This window comes from Rhipicephalus microplus, chromosome 10 (genome assembly GCF_043290135.1).
Source record: "Rhipicephalus microplus isolate Deutch F79 chromosome 10, USDA_Rmic, whole genome shotgun sequence".
Taxonomy (NCBI): Eukaryota; Metazoa; Arthropoda; class Arachnida; order Ixodida; family Ixodidae; genus Rhipicephalus; species Rhipicephalus microplus.
Genome location: NC_134709.1, coordinates 8,871,532 through 8,889,108, shown reverse-complemented (window position 1 = coordinate 8,889,108; position 17,577 = coordinate 8,871,532). Strand labels below are relative to the sequence as shown.

The 17,577-nt window shown below is 46.8% G+C and overlaps 1 protein-coding gene across 3 annotated transcripts in view; it reads right to left on the bottom strand.

Moving 5' to 3' along the window:
• LOC119181229 (rho family-interacting cell polarization regulator 2-like) overlaps positions 1 to 17,577 on the bottom strand; it is a 336,392-nt gene that overhangs the window by 78,112 nt on the left and 240,703 nt on the right. The window contains exon 1 of one of the 3 annotated variants that reach the window (XM_075874991.1): positions 5,945 to 6,098. The exons of 1 other annotated variant lie outside the window; for it this stretch is intronic. In XM_075874991.1, coding sequence (XP_075731106.1) covers positions 5,945 to 6,023 — 79 coding nt within the window. In that variant the 5' untranslated portion in view covers positions 6,024 to 6,098. Of the gene's footprint in view, positions 1 to 5,944; positions 6,099 to 17,577 lie in introns of those variants that run through there. One more of the 3 variants, XM_037432410.2, reaches the window with a different exon arrangement.

Sequence of the window (17,577 nt, the reverse complement as noted above, 5' to 3'; positions counted from 1 at the left end):
GTGGCAGACTTCTACAATACAGTCATGCATCTACAGACATTTTCAGTGAAGGCTACATGGGCGCCGCCATAGTCCTCTCTGGGCTGCTAACATGCGTGACCCTCAAAAATGCACTGCCGAGGCTCTGACGTCGCCCAGAAAGGAAGGTATCCTCCTCTCCGTTTAAGAGGCCCATATGCGGAACACTGTAGCCCTAGTTCCGGTTGGCGGTCGAAGCACCGCCGTGCGAGACGTCCGGGCAATCGAATCGCTTTACAGCGTTGTCTCATGGCGAGTGCTGCTGCGCGGTGAGTCATTTCGTGCTAGAGCGTAAGGGGCCCCTGGAAAAGCGGCTCTGGACTGGAGGCTAATTGCAGCGCGGTGCGATAAGGAGGAAAAGATAAGCACGCCCTCGTGTACCTCTACGCTGAAGTCGTGCAACGCTGGGCAAGCCAGACCTTGCAGGTGCAGCGCAATCGGGGAACGAGGTCGCAGACGCGTTCGGTGCCCGTTTGAAGAACAACTGTCGTGATGTTCCTCCAAGAGAGAGAGAGAGAAAGATGAATAGGAAGGCCGCGCGATTTTTTCTCTCCCCTTTTCAAAAAAATACTTTTAATATTCACCACGGGTTTAATTGCCAATCCCCCGTGGTTGGTAAGAGCCATAAATCAAAGAACAAGCACGGTTTGCTACCCATGGGGTGGGGAAATAAGGGTAACAAAAAGGATGTAGAGAAAGAGGGAGATGCCTTGGCGTGTTAGACGTGCTTAGAACTATTCGGCAACGCAAATTATTGTTATTCATTCGCACGCCCTACGTATGTACCTTTAACTTTCCCTTTTATTTTATTCCCAAATGATAATTACGGGGGTATTACAAAAGGGCCGGTTTAAACAGGAATATTACGTGACGAACACTTCGTTACAAGCTCTATAGTGATGCAATTGCTTCGGTGAAGGCAGGTGGAGGAGCTCATACCATTTCTTATCTATCTATCATGGCGCCACCTATACATCTAGATATTTTTCCATCTTGTAAACTCAACCGCATGAATCACACGAGTTCAGAATTACGACAAACTAAGCGTGAAGGCTTAGGGATGCGAGTGACGTATCTTTGTTTTCGGCTCAAACGTAAGTCTCGAAATAACGTTAACAGGCGTCACTGACACAGTCATAATGCCTTGACAGAATTGATTGATTGATTGATATGTGGGGTTTAACGTCCCAAAACCACCATTTGATTATGAGAGACGCCGTAGTGGAGGGCTCCGGAGATTTCGACCACCTGGGGTTCTTCAACGTACACCCAAATCTGAGTACACCGGCCTACAACATTTCCGCCTCCATGCCTTGACAGAAGTTGGATGACGTCGTGCAACAATAAGGGTACGCACGTAACTAAAATGTTCATAAAATAACAAGTGTTGTTTCTTGCAAGATTTTTTAAATGACTACGATAGTGTGAAACCGAGCGAGCCGACGCACTTTGACTTACCCTTTACGATGCTTTCAGACGCCCCGTATAATGAACTGTCTGTAGGTGTGCCAAATCAATGAAACGTTATGTCAAGACACTCAATGTTCTATTGCAACAAAATTAATATTAAACGTAAATTTTTGTATATTGCAATACCTAATAATATATAAATAAGTTGTAATTAAATACCCATCTATCCTGAAGTCACTGATGAAGCGTTTTGGCGCAAACAATGAAATCTCGAGATAGAATTCAATATAGGTACTGTCTTGAAACAAGTGCACGCCTTATTTGCTAAAGGTAAACCGAAATGAACAGCTTATTTAGAAAAAATAATACACATCGCGAACAGTCTCCAGGGCAACAAGAAACTGACGAGAAAGCTAGAGCACCGCGGATATTGAGAGGAACTCCGGAAGCGGCACTGACGACCTCCCAGCTTCAAAGCGGTTGTTGACCGTTTTTTTTATACACCGCCATACGTGAGTCACGCCATAACACATAGATTTTTTTGTGTGTCTCGCTTTTCTCCACGGGTGGTGACACACAACGCCATTAGAGACGCCACAAAGCACTCAGCGGTTGCGGCCGCAATTAGGGGCTATAACTCAACGAGCCTGTTGACCTCACCGTGTGAAAAAGTAGATCAGTCCCTAAAATTAACTGCAGTGATCGGGTAATTTGTGAAGCGGGTGAATGAAAAGTGAGCCCGAAGCACGCAAGATGCACGTAAACCTGACCAGAAACTACCGTGTTACGCAATGCTCTTGCCTAAATGATTGATATGTGGGGTTTAATGTCCCAAAACCACCATATGATTATGAGAGACGCCGTAGTGGAGGGCTCCGGAAATTTAGACCACCTGGGGTTCTTTAACGTGCAGCCAAATCTGAGCACACGGGCCTACAACATTTCCGCCTCCATCGGAAATGCAGCCGCCGCAGCCGGAATTCGAACCCGCGTCCTGCGGGTCAGCAGCCGAGTACCTTAGCCACTAGACCACCACGGCGGGGCGCTCTTGCCTAAAGAACAGATACACGAGCAGTCTGATACATCATAACGCATCAGTGCAGCAGGTATGTCACATGTAAAAAAAAAAAAAAAAAACAATACCGCTAAAAACAGCATCTGAGCGCGCGAGCTCTATGTGCACTTTGTCAACTTCATCTTTGCGGCGTCACATAGATCTAAAAAAGAAAAACACATGCACAAGTCACCGTTCCCGTGAACAGCAACGCAGCAGTGCTGCCAGAAAGATGGCTGAGAAGGGCATCCATGCCGGACGAGTGATGCAATCATCACGTGGCGACGTCACCATATGACGCTATCATGACGCCTCCGATCGACAAAATTCGTGGTTTCATTATGACCTAATGATATTTTTCTGACGTCACGCCACGTAATGTCACATGGTGACATCATCTGCTAAATCACATTGCCGGGCTATAATGGGGGTTCGTCATTAATGTGTGTGAGTGCGGCTTGCTTAGCCTTGTCAGCTAAAGAGGTATCTCGAATGATCGCTTTGAGGTTGGCGGGTGCAGATTCTCGTAATCAGTGATGACTGCGTGAGCTATGCTGTATTTTTACACGATGTTTTCTAGGTTATATCGATCCACTGTTAGTACAGATGGCATGTGTGATAGCGAATAAAACATAGTTGCAAGTTAGCACTGTGTGTGTGTCTTCTCTGTCCATGTCGTGGTGCGCTATAGCCATATGAATGGTGACGTTAACAAGGTGCTTGATTGGGCTGGTTGGTGCTGCATGGTAGACGAACAAAGTGCTTAACAGCGCAAACGACAGGAGGGGATCGAAGAGACGAGAACAGAGCGTCTCTTCTATCCCCTCCTATCGTTTGCGCTGTTAAACACTTTCTTCGTCTAGAATGGTGACGTCATCACATTACGTCGCAACTTGGTCAAAAGTGGTCTGATCAACAAAGCAGTGCAAAAACAGGTGAGGTGCCTCCGATCGCGGAGGTAATGCAGAACCACGCTAGGTGCGGAAAGCTTCCGGGGGGTGGCAAAGTGGGATCTATCAATATATCGACTCAGATGAAAAAGAGCACGGGCTTTTGCCTTCCATTTTGTCTTTGCTGTGTGCATAAGGGGCTGAGTTTTTGATATTTTATTGTCCTTACTCTTCATAATGTGCTAATATATACATTGAGGGTAGCTGAAAAGTAAAATGTGCAGAATGAAAGTTGTGTGAAAGTCTTGAACTAGGCATGATATTGTTACCACATATGGAATTTGTAATATTGTTACCACATATGAATAAACCACTCTCGTAGACGTAACAATATTATTGGCTACACACGTAAATCCATAATGTACACGAAAGAAGTGAATGTCGTCATGGAAAATTTCCAGCAAGCGAACAAGCAAGGTCGATAGCGCGCTCGCGGCAGAGATGTCATCGCCAGCTGTGTGGCTCCGTATCACATTTTGATACAATGTAAATATTGACTATTTGCGCGGCGAACAGACAGCGTGTAAAGCTCGGTGAGTCACGATGTCACTGTAGTCTACAAGGGTCTAGACACAGTATAGAAAAGTTCGTCGGCCATTTGTAGTTCGGAAAGGCCACTGAAGGGCGAATGAGTTTGTGACTGTTTACACAAAATGCACGTTTGAGAGACACAGTATAGAGGAAACATGACCACGATTTAGAATAACAGAAAGGCCGGCTAGCTTCGTAGGTATTCATGTTTCTCGTGTCTTCACTTCTTCCTTACGTCTGTGTTTGCATTCCTGCAGCCTTTTAACGCGCGGAAAATCATGCAGGGTCCGTTGTGCATTCGACGCCAGCGCCACTGAGCGGGCAAATTAAGTGCGCTTACGGAGGAGTACGCTTCGAAACGCTGACTGAGACCAGAGTCTTTTAAGGGTCGTACTACTAATGTCTAGGGTCTTATATACGTGCCAGAGCCGCGACCGGAGGCACGCGGTAGTGGAGCGCTCTGAAAATTTCGACCACCTGGTGTTCTCTAACGTGCGCTGACAGTGTTCAGTACACGAGCCTGTACACCATTTCCCTGCATTCAAACGCGACCGCCGTGAGCAGAATCGAACCCGCGACCTTCGGGTCAGCAGCTGAGCACTGTAAGCGCGCACACCAGCGCAGCGGGCAGTCTTTTAGAATATACGTCGCTAAACGGGAAAACAGTGCACGCACATTGAAGTAAATAAGTAATGGCAACAGTCTGTAAGCTCATATTATATATATATATATATATATATATATATATATATATATATATATATATATCGTCGTCATATATCTAAGCACGTCATCCGGCGTTTTCATTCTTTGCTGACGTGTTCTGCAAACCGAGCGGCTAAATTTCGTCAGCAATTTAAGTTGCGCATAAGGCACTAAGTATAGTTGGTTTACGTTCATTCTGAAGGCTTATTAACTACGCTATTGAACACATTCTACCATGACGGTTGGGATAGCCGGCTCTAATGAAGCCTACTTTCTCATTTTTTTTTTTTTTTTGCGAAATGTATATCTTAAAAAAAAAATCTGACGAAGGCGAGTGAAAGACAAGACGCGCGTAAGTTATGCGCGCGTCCGGTCGTTCCCACCTTCGATCGTGTTCAGTAACACAGTTCGTAACCTTTTAAAATGAACATACGCTGCAATGTAACAAACATGTTTATCGGTAAATTCTACATAGTTCTATAATACGTGTTTCTATATTGCGCAAATACTGCCTGCAGTGTGGAGTAATCAAGCTCAAAAACTACAATTAGACTATCCGTGAGATAAAAAAAAAAAACGTGCATGTGAGAAACGTATCCGGCGTTTAAAAGGGGCGTCGCAGTAATAACGAAAATTCAATACATGTTAAGAATTTAACAGTACGAATATATATCGCACCACAAAAGAATAACCTGGGTCTGCGCGCCTGCGGAGCAAAAAAGGCGTTTTCGGGCGATAGCCAGAGAATTTTTTCGACACTGTCGACCAGTCGAACGCCAGCAGAGAGACACGCCCACGCAACACCTACGTGAGAAATTATTAAGGTATGCGAAACCGGAAGGCGAGCGGTAATACATCGATAACAACAAAAAATTAATATAACTAATATCCGGGCATTTACGAGCCAAAACCACGATATCGTTACAAGGCACGAAGCAGTGGAGGGCTACGGAAATTTCTACCATCTGACGTTCTTTAATGTGCACTGACATATACAGCACGGTACACGGGCTTCGACTATTGCACCTCCACCTAAATGCGTCCTCTACGACCGGGATCAAAACCGCGACTACCGCGTCAGTAAAATTATGACGAAAGAACCACAGTTGCTGAACTTTTCATTCAGCGGCCGTTAAAGAACAATCAACGAACGATACAGGCAAACGTTAAATTTAGAAGTGACACTATACCAGGTAAACAGCGCGCCTGCAGTGCAAAAACAAAAAAAAACAAAAATATACAAGCAAATGTGAGATTAAGAAAGTAGTGTATTTACCGACGACGAGAACGGACTGCCATCGCCGGTGAAGCGGTTGATCCGGCGTCGCTGGGAAGTCGTCCTCCACAGACGTCATCTACGTCAAAGCTTTGCGACGATCACCAGCGAATATTCCAAGGTCGAAGAAAAGCGGAGAAGTACGACGCACAACCGCACGGCCCAAGCACTGTATCCCGATATTCTCGCTACAATGCAAGAACAACGCGCTTCTTACAAGCACACATCCATGTTCCACCGCAGCAGAGACGAGGACTCCGGAGAAGACGAGGCCGCAGAGCGCGACCGCAGAGAAGGACCTGTGGGGATTCCGGTCGCTAACGGCGGCGCGCCGCTGGAGTACCGCACTGCGGGTCGCGTGACATCGCTGCGACACCGACGACGATTGTGGAGGTAAAAAAAATGCGAGCCGAGACAAGACAAAAAGCGGAAGCCGGGCATCGCGCAAAAAGAGCGACGCGAAAGCGCGCCCTAACGGTGCCCGAGTGAAATCACTATAGGCGCATGCGGACACTCACTTAAGGCAGGGTGACGTAGACGCCGAGATAACGTTGTTAACGTTATCAGCATGCCGACAACGGCGCCTGTCGATTGTCACAGGGTGAGCGTCTCTGCGCGCAAGTTCCGTGCATTAGGCTCTATTCCGGGACACGCGCACTTTGCCATTCACATGCGGAGCGGACGTATTCGTCAATTAAAGCCCCACTTTTCAAACAAAAAGTTGTCGGCTGCAGCATCGGTAGCCCGACTGCACCCATGCATCTCACACGTTCCGCTAATCCTATGCTGCGTTTCTTGTAGCTACGTTATAGCCGTTTTATCTCTTTAGTGTTCCTTCTTCGTGATGCTCTTTTCTATTTTAGCGCAATTTTTCCTGCATACATTGAACCAGCTAGACCCTCAAAACGCCCTGATCAACGTATGTAGACGCACCTCAGGCGACGTCTTCATTGTTCCGCATGCTAAATTTTCGACACAGCCGTATACCGATTTCTTGAGTGCACGCAATTGAGTGCACGCGACGGATTCTTCTGTCCTGTGAGGCATTCTACATTCGACAGACGGAAAGGTGCGTCAAGAATTGGTGTAGTATAGGGTTGCAATCGAGGGGAACATCATTCTGGACTATTTTGTTTGTAAGTGTAACCCAAATTTTAGCGACATGCTATTTTCGCGCAACACAGACAAAATTAAAAGAACAATCACAGAAGCATACAGTATATGCTATCGCGAAAGTTTGGAGAATGCGAGAGCTCTCTCTCCACAGCACTCACAGATAGACATGCGGTATTTATAGCGAAACAAAGATTAATTTAATCGCCGCACCCATCTTATACAATGATACTGTGTAATCATAGATTTTGAAAAGATAAATGCACGCGTTTTCTAAGTAGTGAGCACCCATGTTGGCTCATGCGCGGTTTGCCTACAGTGCCCTCTCCCTGCATGTTCCCTCTCCTTTTCTTTAGCCTTTCACTTCATTATATCAATCGATAGATGCGCTTGATGTGTACATTTCGCCACAGTTTTATCTGTTTTCAAGTCCGCAGCGCTGCCAGTATCATACAGTGCAAAATGGTCACTTTCCTCCCCAAATTCATGACAGCGCACGTTAAAAAGCACCAGATGGTCAGTATTTCCGGAACCCTCCAGTGCGACGACCCTCACTATCATGTGGTGGTTTTGAGACATAAAACGCCAGATTATTATTATCAGGCTAAGATAGTGTTCTCCCCCTCCGCCAGCCGCAATGCAGCACAGGTTTGCATCCCCCACGACGAAATGCTGCCGAAACTCATGCAATCAACCACCCGTCTAAAACAGACAGAAGTTCACTTCTCTTATTATTTTTTTTTTGTGCGGGGAAGGGGGTTTAACATCCCAAAATTACTGTATGATTACGAGAGTGGCCGCAGTTGAGGGCCCCGGAAATATCGACCACCTGGGGTTGTTTAACCAGCACCCAAATCTGAGCACACAGGCCTACAGTATTTTTGCCTCCACCGAAAATGCAGGCGCCGCAGCCTGGATTCAATCCCGCGGCCTGCGGGTCAGCATTCGAGCACCATAAACAATAGACCACCATGGCGGTTTATACGAATGTTCTAACCCTCTCCAATATTTGTGTGCACAGCGCCAACGAGTGTGCGGAACGTCACCCACTCATCAAGTTCTTCCCTTACCGGGCCGTAGTAATGCCATCTGGAACGCGATAAAACTCGTTATCGCAATCTATTACGTGTCTTCCCGTGATGTATCATGTGTCTTCATTACTGCGCGTCTTTTTTCGACTGATTTGATTGATATGGGGGCTTTAACTTTCCAAAACCGCCATATGATTATGAGAGACGCCGTAGTTCTGGGGTTCTTTAACCCACCTGGGGTTCTTTAACGTTCACCCAAATCTGAGCACACGGGCCTACAGCGTCTTCTTTCGAGTATTCCTCTTTTTAATTAGGCGCAGTTGACAATCATTTGACGCATCGGTTGACGACAGTGATAACTACAGGGATTAAAATAGTAATGTTATTTTTGATCCACGTAGTTATGACTGTCATCAACCGACGTATCAAAATCAGTTTCTACTACCACCCCCCTCTTTTTTTTTGCCAGAAAAGCAAAGCAAAGAAAGCTTCCGCTTTACAAGCGGCTCCGCACAATGACTAAAAATATACAGGCGCTATAAGTCCAGCGCTTGTCTTGTCTCTTACTCTGTAGTCCTTGCGCGTGTCCGCTAGAAAAGTGGAAGCATTCAGTCAATACAAAGAAGCCGAGCTAATTGCATTAACAAGACGAAAAAAGAAACCCTGGATCTGCGCACGGAATGAAGGAGTGGTACAGTATACTGCAGCGGTAGCAGGCGAGTCCGTGAACCGGTGATAGAAGGTCGCACGGGCGTCCTTCGCGCAAGATTAGATTGCCGACCAAGGGCTCTCCGGACAGGCCGAGGATGCTCCGAGTGCAACTATTATACGTATACACTGTACACACACGTGCGGGGGGGAGACACAAAGAATGCGGCCCACCGTCCCTGACACGAGAGCCAACGTCGGAAGAGCCTTCGCGTTGTCAGCAGCAAGGCGTCAGGGTAACAACAACGCTCGTAAAAATAACGGTGCGGCCATCGAAACCGTTCTCACGCAGGCGCCACCATCGCTCGATGAAATCGACACGGAAGCAATTACACGCTCGGCGACTCCGCAGCGGCGCACCGCAGAATGTGACTAATAGCGTGCGCATGCGCAGTATAGCACGGGATGAGCACACCAAGAACAACAACGCGTATACAGAGGAGTAATCTGGCGCTATCGCGCGCCCGCTTATAATCCACGCATTGCGAGGCATGAATAAACGTGCAGCGTGTAACCTACATTGTACAGTGCGCGCTGAAGAATGAAGGAAAGGGAGATGAACGAGGGGGCGACGACGATCAAAGTGAAATCATCAACTCCCGTCGCTAATACCGTGCAGTGGCGCGGAAGCCATGGGCCATGCTTAGTTTTAAGGAACGCCTGAGAAACTGTGGAATAAGCATAGATGCCCACCACGGTGGATCAGTGATTACGGTGCTCGGTTGCCCACCCGAAGGTCGCGGGTTCGATCTCGACCACGGTGGTCGCTTTTCAGTAGACGCGAAATGATTGAGGCCCGTGTAGTGTGCTTGCAACGTCAGTTCACGTTAAACAACACCAGATGGTCGAAATTTCCGGAGTCCTCCTGACATTATTCCCATCGCGGTTTCGGAACCCAAGACCCTACGTTATATTATTATGCGCTGTTTGAATGAAAATAGCGCCTTTACTATACCACCACCGCAACACTACACATCAAAAAGGTGAACACGAATTGTGACTTTTCTTCATTAATTTTCGAGGTAAGACAGTGCATGTTGCGCAGATTATGGAGGCCTTGCTGAGGGCGTATAGTTTGTCATGAAGAGTTACCAGAGAGAACAATGGCATTGCAGTGGTCTGACTGTACACTGTCGTTCTTTATGAAAGGGAACACGCGAACGCGTGGCCTGCGGTCTGCGGCGGCTGCCTATACAGCACCATCAACCGACAAGTGAAGAAAGCATGCTCACTTTTGGCGTAATCTATGACCAAGCAAGATAACGAGTCATGGCTAGTAGACAAGCTTGCTAAATTCCGTTTCCTCTCGCCACTATAGCTCGGTGAGCGATATTGGGCGATTACTGCAGCTTGCGCCGCGGTCGCGCACAACGTTTGATATGTTGGCAGTGCACTACGCACTGCAGGCGCGAGCAGAGAAGGAGAGCAATCTAGAAGCGCTTGTCTACCGACCGTGACTCGTTATTTATTATTTCTTTGGCAACAGATGACGCTGAAAGCGAACGTGTTTTCTTTTTGCTGTCATTTGATGGTGCTGTAGGCAGCCGCCGCAGAGGGCAGGCCACGCGTTCGCGTGTTCCCTTTCATAAAGGACGACAGTGTACGTCTTGGCTACTGACTTCTTCAGTAGCTCCATACGTCGTCATGGCGTTAATTATCATGCCGTGTCTTTCTAAATTATCGAGAAAACACTGCAGTAATACATAAGTTGCTGTGCACTACGACATCATTACAAACTGTCGCATTTATAACAATTCATTTCGTGCCGTGTCCTTCTAAATTATCGAGAAAACACTGCAGTAATACATAAGTTGCTGTGCACTACGACATCATTACAAACTGTCGCATTTATAACAATTCATTTCGTCGACAATTATCTATAGGTTCCATGCCACTAAGTCCACCGAAGCGCGCAAAGCAAAGTTAGAGGGCCTCTATAAACAGCCTCTAAAAATTAGTCATTGTTTCTGGCGTTTTCCGTCTCACGTTTTCCGTCTCACGTCAGCAGATTGCTCACGTGACGTCAGGATGAAATAAGCTCTTTGTTTACCGATAAACCAGAGATACCAGATGTGGATTATCACCTACCCTGATGTGTCACGCAGTCGAATTCCCGGTCTTCTTTGTCTCGCATTAGAAGCGTGCGCGATAAACTGAATTCACTTCGTTTTCTAGATTTGCAACTGCGCAAGCAGAGATACAGCAGCTTGTAACCGGAAAGCGTGAAATCCTGGCTGGCTCAGCGCGTAAACTGCTGACGTTCCACGTGTTTTATCAAAAAATAAGAGGCTAAGAGGATAATTAAGCGCTTGGAGGAAGAATATATCGGCGAGAAAGAAATTACTGTCTCGCCTTTGAACCCTGTGTGGTTGGGCACGGTTACCCAACAATTCGCGATTTCCAGTGGTAACGGAAGTAGGGGGGTCTACTATGCCTACATATACGTGAAAAGTGCACCGTAAAATAATACTTCAGCGCAAAACAACGAAATCAAAGCCACCGGCTATTAACCCCGCACACCACCGGCGACCACCGTTTTAGCATGGCGTCAGTGACGTCATGTGCTTCACGGAGTGGATGGAGCCACTCGTCTACCAAAGTTCGCTTTCAGCGCCAAGCCGAAGAAAACTATAGAATACGCGCAGCTGAGTCGCGGAGGAACGTCGTAAGCTGGAAGGAATGCAGACGATCGCACAGAAAGCTCCTCGTTACATCACGGTTGGCAAGTGCGCCAATGTTACCCGACTCATAGGCGGTTAGCGCACATATAAAGACATTCAATTATAACTTCACTGCTCCACTAAATGCTCTAAAATTTTGCCGGCTTATTAGTGAACGCGCCAGGATTAGCCCCCTCAACAAAGAGAATGATCGAAAATTGGGTGTCATGACCGTGCTCTTAAGAGATATTCACGCATTATAATCATAATATTCTGTCTGACTGAGGCGCCATTGTAGCATCACCCATGCAGACTATACAAAGTGTCCCACACAACTTGAGCCAAGCATTTGAAAATTACAGACACTTCAGTGGCGAATTGAACCAAACGCATGCTACTCGCACTAGCCTGTAGGTACTCAGGCTATTTTTTATTTTTACCCACACTAATTATTATAATTCTTAATTACCTAATTTCTATATATGAGCTGGGAACTTAAAACATGAACACTGAGATGTAGAGAACTTTCAGAAACCACCGACTAAATGGTTTCATGTACAATACGTCTCGCGCTGTTGTTTTTTTCCATGTTGTAAAGAAAGCCGCGAAATTGAAAAAAAAAAAAAAACTTGCGAAGGACCGCGAGCGCACTGTTATGTGGTGCTGCTATAGGCTTTCTTTACAACGCAGAAAAAATAGGGCAATTAAGAATTATTAATTATATTATGGGGAGAAATAAAAAAAAATAGCCTGAGTACCTAGACTAGTGCGAGTAGTATGCGCTTGGTTCAATTCGCCTCTGAAGTGCATTTCACTATCAAATTCATGGCTCAAGTTATGTGGGACACCCTGTACATAGAGCCAGAGTGAACTACCGCATAATGTTTGAACAGGCGCCTTTCTATAGCGCTATTCCAACCACATTATGCAACGAGGCATACGATGACACCCGATTTATATTGTTATATTGTCAGGTCCACAAAGCAGCGAAGCCTATATAAGCGAGTGCTTAACGCAATTTGAACTACCACGTTTTACAAGCACGCACTTAGCGCGAATTCTCCATACGATCAGGAGTCCCAAATAAGAGAAGGCTAAAGAATAATGCTTAGTAAGAAAACAAACATAAAAGAAATTCAAGAACAATTTATTGTACGTGGACGAATGCTAACATCTCTTCACTCGCCAAATGGTGGCTAACGTAGGAGGAGTTGGTAACAGTGACATCAGTCATCATTATTAGTGCCATAACACAGAAACTGTACAGATTACACTTAAATCTACTAGTTGCGCCTGGAATAGCAATTCCTCTCGGGGTAGCCGGTGCCTCAGACTACACGAACCCGGCATACTTCACACACAGAGAGTAGTCACTGCATCGTTTTCAAGAAAGTGATTGCACGACGACACACATATTTATATTTATAATAGGCGTCGGGCCTCACACGCGCACCGTCTCGGAATACCAAGTGGTGATCGGAGGGGCCACATTCCTTGAACCGCGGTGACCGGCGGTGAGACAATGGCTCCGCGGACGGACGTTGCTGCGCGAGCAACACGTGGTCGGTCGGCCTTGCGGGGAAGACGTCCTCCTCGCGCGCTTGTCCCCATCTTTAGTGGCGTGAGAAGACGAGGAGGCCGTGCGACCGCTGCCGACTGACACCGTCAAGATGCGAAGCCGGTGGCCGCGCCGTTTGATTTACAGCGAGGGACGGCGATTAAAAGGACCCGTCGACGACAGCATCGATAAACGGCGTTCGCAGATAAGAAACTCGTCAAGGGGCTGAGCGTGCATGCGCGAAGAACGATTTATTTGGACCGGAAGGACAGAGAACGAGGAAGCACGAGAAACGGGGGAGCCGCTTATACGCTCGCATTAGAGAGAAACTGGTCAACGACTCAATCACTGTATTTGATGGAGGCGAACAATAACAATAATAACTCTTGAAACCTGCAACGTCAGACGACACATAGTGAACTCTAAAGCATGCAGTGTTGGTCCAGAAACAAACAAAACAAACGAAGAAAGCGGGGGGGGGGGGGGAAGGGGGAAGCTTCGCGCTAGTGGTGTCCAGCCTGCGGGAAAAGCGGAGATCAGCAGACTTGCTTGCTCCTCTACATTTCTCTTTCTCTTAATCTCATCTCCTGTGTTTATTCGTATGTTTATTTGTTTCTCTGTCTGTCTATTCCTTTCTCCTTCTCGCTCTTTCTCTCACTCTTTCTCTATATCTTTTTCTCCCGTTTATTGATTCTCTCTAGCGTTCTTTATCTTTACCTCTTGTTCTGTTCTTCTACTTCTTTCTTGAGATTTTCTTTCTCTTACACCGCCTTTCTATATTTTTTTTCTTTATACTCTTTCGTTCTTTCTATCTTTTTATTTCTCTCTCTGTCTGTACTCTTTCTCCCACCTATACGAGTTATTGCCTGCCACACCGGAGAATCAACGCACGCGTTCTGAGGGCGAAGCAGAATATGAAGAGGAGGACGAAGAGTGAGCGCGTCTGCCAACTTACTGCCTTCACGAAAACAACAGTTTTTGTTAGCACCTAGCGGAGTTTCTACAAGCACAAGTAGCTCAAAAAAAAAAGTGTCCCACGCGGAAGTGCGCGGCAACATGCGCGTGTGCCAATTACCTGGCAACGGACTTCCTCTTTCGGTCGCCATGACACCTCCGGGCGATGCACCGCGTTGTCAGCCGTTATTCTCCCCCTCTCTTTCTTACGATGAGAAACCGACGGACCACGCCGTGTCGCGAGAGGACCCGAAACAAACGATGCCCGCTGGGCCGAGGAACCCGCACGTAATGAGGAACGCGAGACAATGGACCGCGTCTTCGATTTATAAGCGACCGTCGCCGCATAGCGTTATGCGGCTAGAAGGCGGTCGTGGATGAAGGCTCGCAGCGGTGAGGCGAAGTCGACCGCCGATAGACCGGAACTATACCGAGAGGCGCCTGCAGCCACGAGGATGATGCCACCGCATGTCGAGACGGCACTGGCGGTGTACACATCGCGAAACGCGGTTATCGCTAGGGGTACTCCGTTACTAAAGGAACCACGACACGGTCACCAAGAAATTCACGCGATTCACCAAAAAAATGCGAGTACAGGGTCTATTGTGTCTATACACAAACGAAGTCGCGTCTCCTTAGAACAATTTTCTTATTGTTCTTAATAAACTAATCATAGAAAGAAAGAGAAAAAGCGAGCCGTAAAATATTATTTCAGTGCAAAATGGGTCTTGGAAAAATGGCAGAGCCGTCGTCTTTTACTTAGTTTCAACCACCGCAAGTCGCTCAATTTCAGCTTGGTTTGCTTTGGGAAAACTTTATTGTGAAAGCCCGAAGGCGTGCGCCCTAGCACCCGGCGGGCCACTTCCACGATGGGACAGTAAGGCCGAGACCTAGCGCCGCATCGTGGGCCCCCTGGACAGCTCAAAATTGCGATGTTATGTCCGTACTCCGCAGAGCGGGGTTCCACTTTTTGGACAATGCTGTATGGATGCCACGTATACCGAAGGGCGCTCCCAGAGCATGTGATGTAAGGTGGCTAAACCGCCACATTTTGTACACGAGTTGGTTAATTAAACCTTAGGGTAAAGCTTGTGGAGAACGGCAGGGTTATAGGGTACGTTTCTGTTTGAAGTAATCGCAGTGAAAGTGTCTGCGCTCTACTCAGCTTCCTATGTGGAGTTGAAAAGATTCTCCTATCCATAGCGAAATGTTGGGCAATTTCATTGTATGTAGTTGGCGGATCCCTGTTTACGAAATCTCCAGTTCAACCCAAAGGTCCTCCATAGCCACAGACAGCCAACCCTCCCGCCCTGGAGAGGGCCAACTCATTGAGATTGATGATCCCTCCGACCATGTTTCCCATATGAGCCGGGAACCATGTAAGGGTTACGGGTCGTAAGCGACTTCACACCGAGTATGTTTTTGGCCTCTTTGCACACAGCTCCAACACTTAAGGCACGAATGGCAGCTATATAGAATCGCTAAATATATGTTTATGACGCTGATCTAAAAGAGCCAAGGCAATGGCATCCTGCTCAGCTGCATTGACAGTTTAGGCAGCTCGACTGCACGCGCAGCTCACCACACAACAAAACCTTTCACCGGAGGTACTCGGCTGCTAACCCGCAGGTCGCGGGATCGAATCCCAGCTGCGGCGGCTGCATTTCCGATGGAGGCGGAAATGTTGTAGGCCCGTGTGCTCAGATTTGGGCGCACGTTAAAGAACCCCAGGTGGTCGAAATTTCCGGAGCCCTCCACTACGGCGTCTCTCATAATCATATGATGGTTTTGGGACGTTAAACCCCACACATCAATCAATCAATCTTTCACCGGAATGCAGATACTCGCACAGCAAGCAGCTCGTTACGTCACGGCTCACGAGTTGATCAGTGTTGAGCGACTTTCACACTGCTCGCACGTTTATAAAATATTCAATCATCATTAAAGTGCTCAACTGAACAAGCTCGAAATATGCCAGCTTATTTGAAAGCGCACCAGGATTAATCCACGCCAGACAGATTACGATCGAAAATGGGGTGTCACGGCCCCTTTAGAAGAAAAGCAGGCTGCCAGAATTCCTTCACTTATTCACTCATTTCAAAAGAGCTAAAAATTCGTCCGGTCCCACGTACCGCGGAAATCCATGTTATGCGAAGAGAACGACGCTACAGATACGTACGAATGATTTATGATCTATAAGGCAAGAATTGCGACGTGAGAGCATTAGCGTGGCTGTGCACACGCCAGAACAATGCGGTGCACTGCGGACGGCTCGGCAATTGTGGCGCTCGCTCGCATGGTCCGTATTAACCCCTACACATGCAATACACACGCACTATATATATATATATATATATATATATATATATATATATATATATATATATATATATATATATATATATATATATATATATATATATATATATATATGCACGTCGCGCTTCATCGAGAGCGGTGTACGCTAAACCACTCGTGTTCGGGTGCGCAGCCAAAAATATAGCTTGCACGGCGACGGAGGGAAGCTCTGACCCGAATGTCACACAACTCGAGCAGAACAAAGCACGCGCCGCCACGAGAGGTGTGCACAGTAAGCGCGCACCTCGACGGCACATCAACCCAAAGAAAGACAGGATGTGTACGGCGGGAGAGAAGAATCCGGTCGGCCATGATCCCATTAGGCCTAACGGGATTCCCCCACGGGTATACACGACGCGACTGAAATGAAAAAAAAAAAATTAAAGGTAACCTAGCGGAGAACAACGAAAAGAGATCATTTACGTGAACGAAGCGAAGTATACACACGAAACGTCCAACCGTTCGAACGCACACAGGTTTCGGGCTTGTGGCTAAATAAAGGCGCGACGCGAGCAAGGCTTAAGAGAAAGGCTTGCAACGGGCCATTACTCCATTACTGTCATTACTGTCAGAGATGGGGGAAAAAGAAAAAAGAGACAGCGGACTACGCGCGTACAACGCTGACACCAGCGATTACGCGGCTTCATCAATTGCAGTTACAGAGACAAGAATGAATACATGTACACTCTTAAAAAAAGGGTTGTAATACTTACTAAGTTTCACTTACTAAGTGCTTGTCACATATGTTACTACCCTCTTAGTAACTGGAGTTAGTAACAAGAGGCTTAGTAACCGCTACTAAGCAAGTATGTTAGTAACGGATACTACCATCTTAGTAACAGGTGCTACCCTGTTAGTAACAGAAGTTGCAGCATCTTAGTAACATATACTACCCTCTTAGTAACTGAAGCAAGCAGCGTGTTAGTAACAAGTACTACCCCCTTAGTAACTGAATCAAGCAGCATGTTAGTAACAGATACTACCCTCTTAGTAACAGAAGAAAGCAGTACCTTAGTAACAGATACTACCCTCTTAGTAACAGGTTCTACTATTTTAGTAACTACAGCAAGCAGTCTGTTAGTAACAAATACTACCTTCTTAGTAACTGCAGCAAGCAGCATGCTCGTAACAGATAGTACCCTCTTAGTAACTGAAGCAAGCAGTATCTTAGTAATAGATACTACCCTCTTAGTAACTGCAGCAAGAAGTCTGTTAGTAACAGATACTACCCTCTTAGTAACTGCAGCAAGC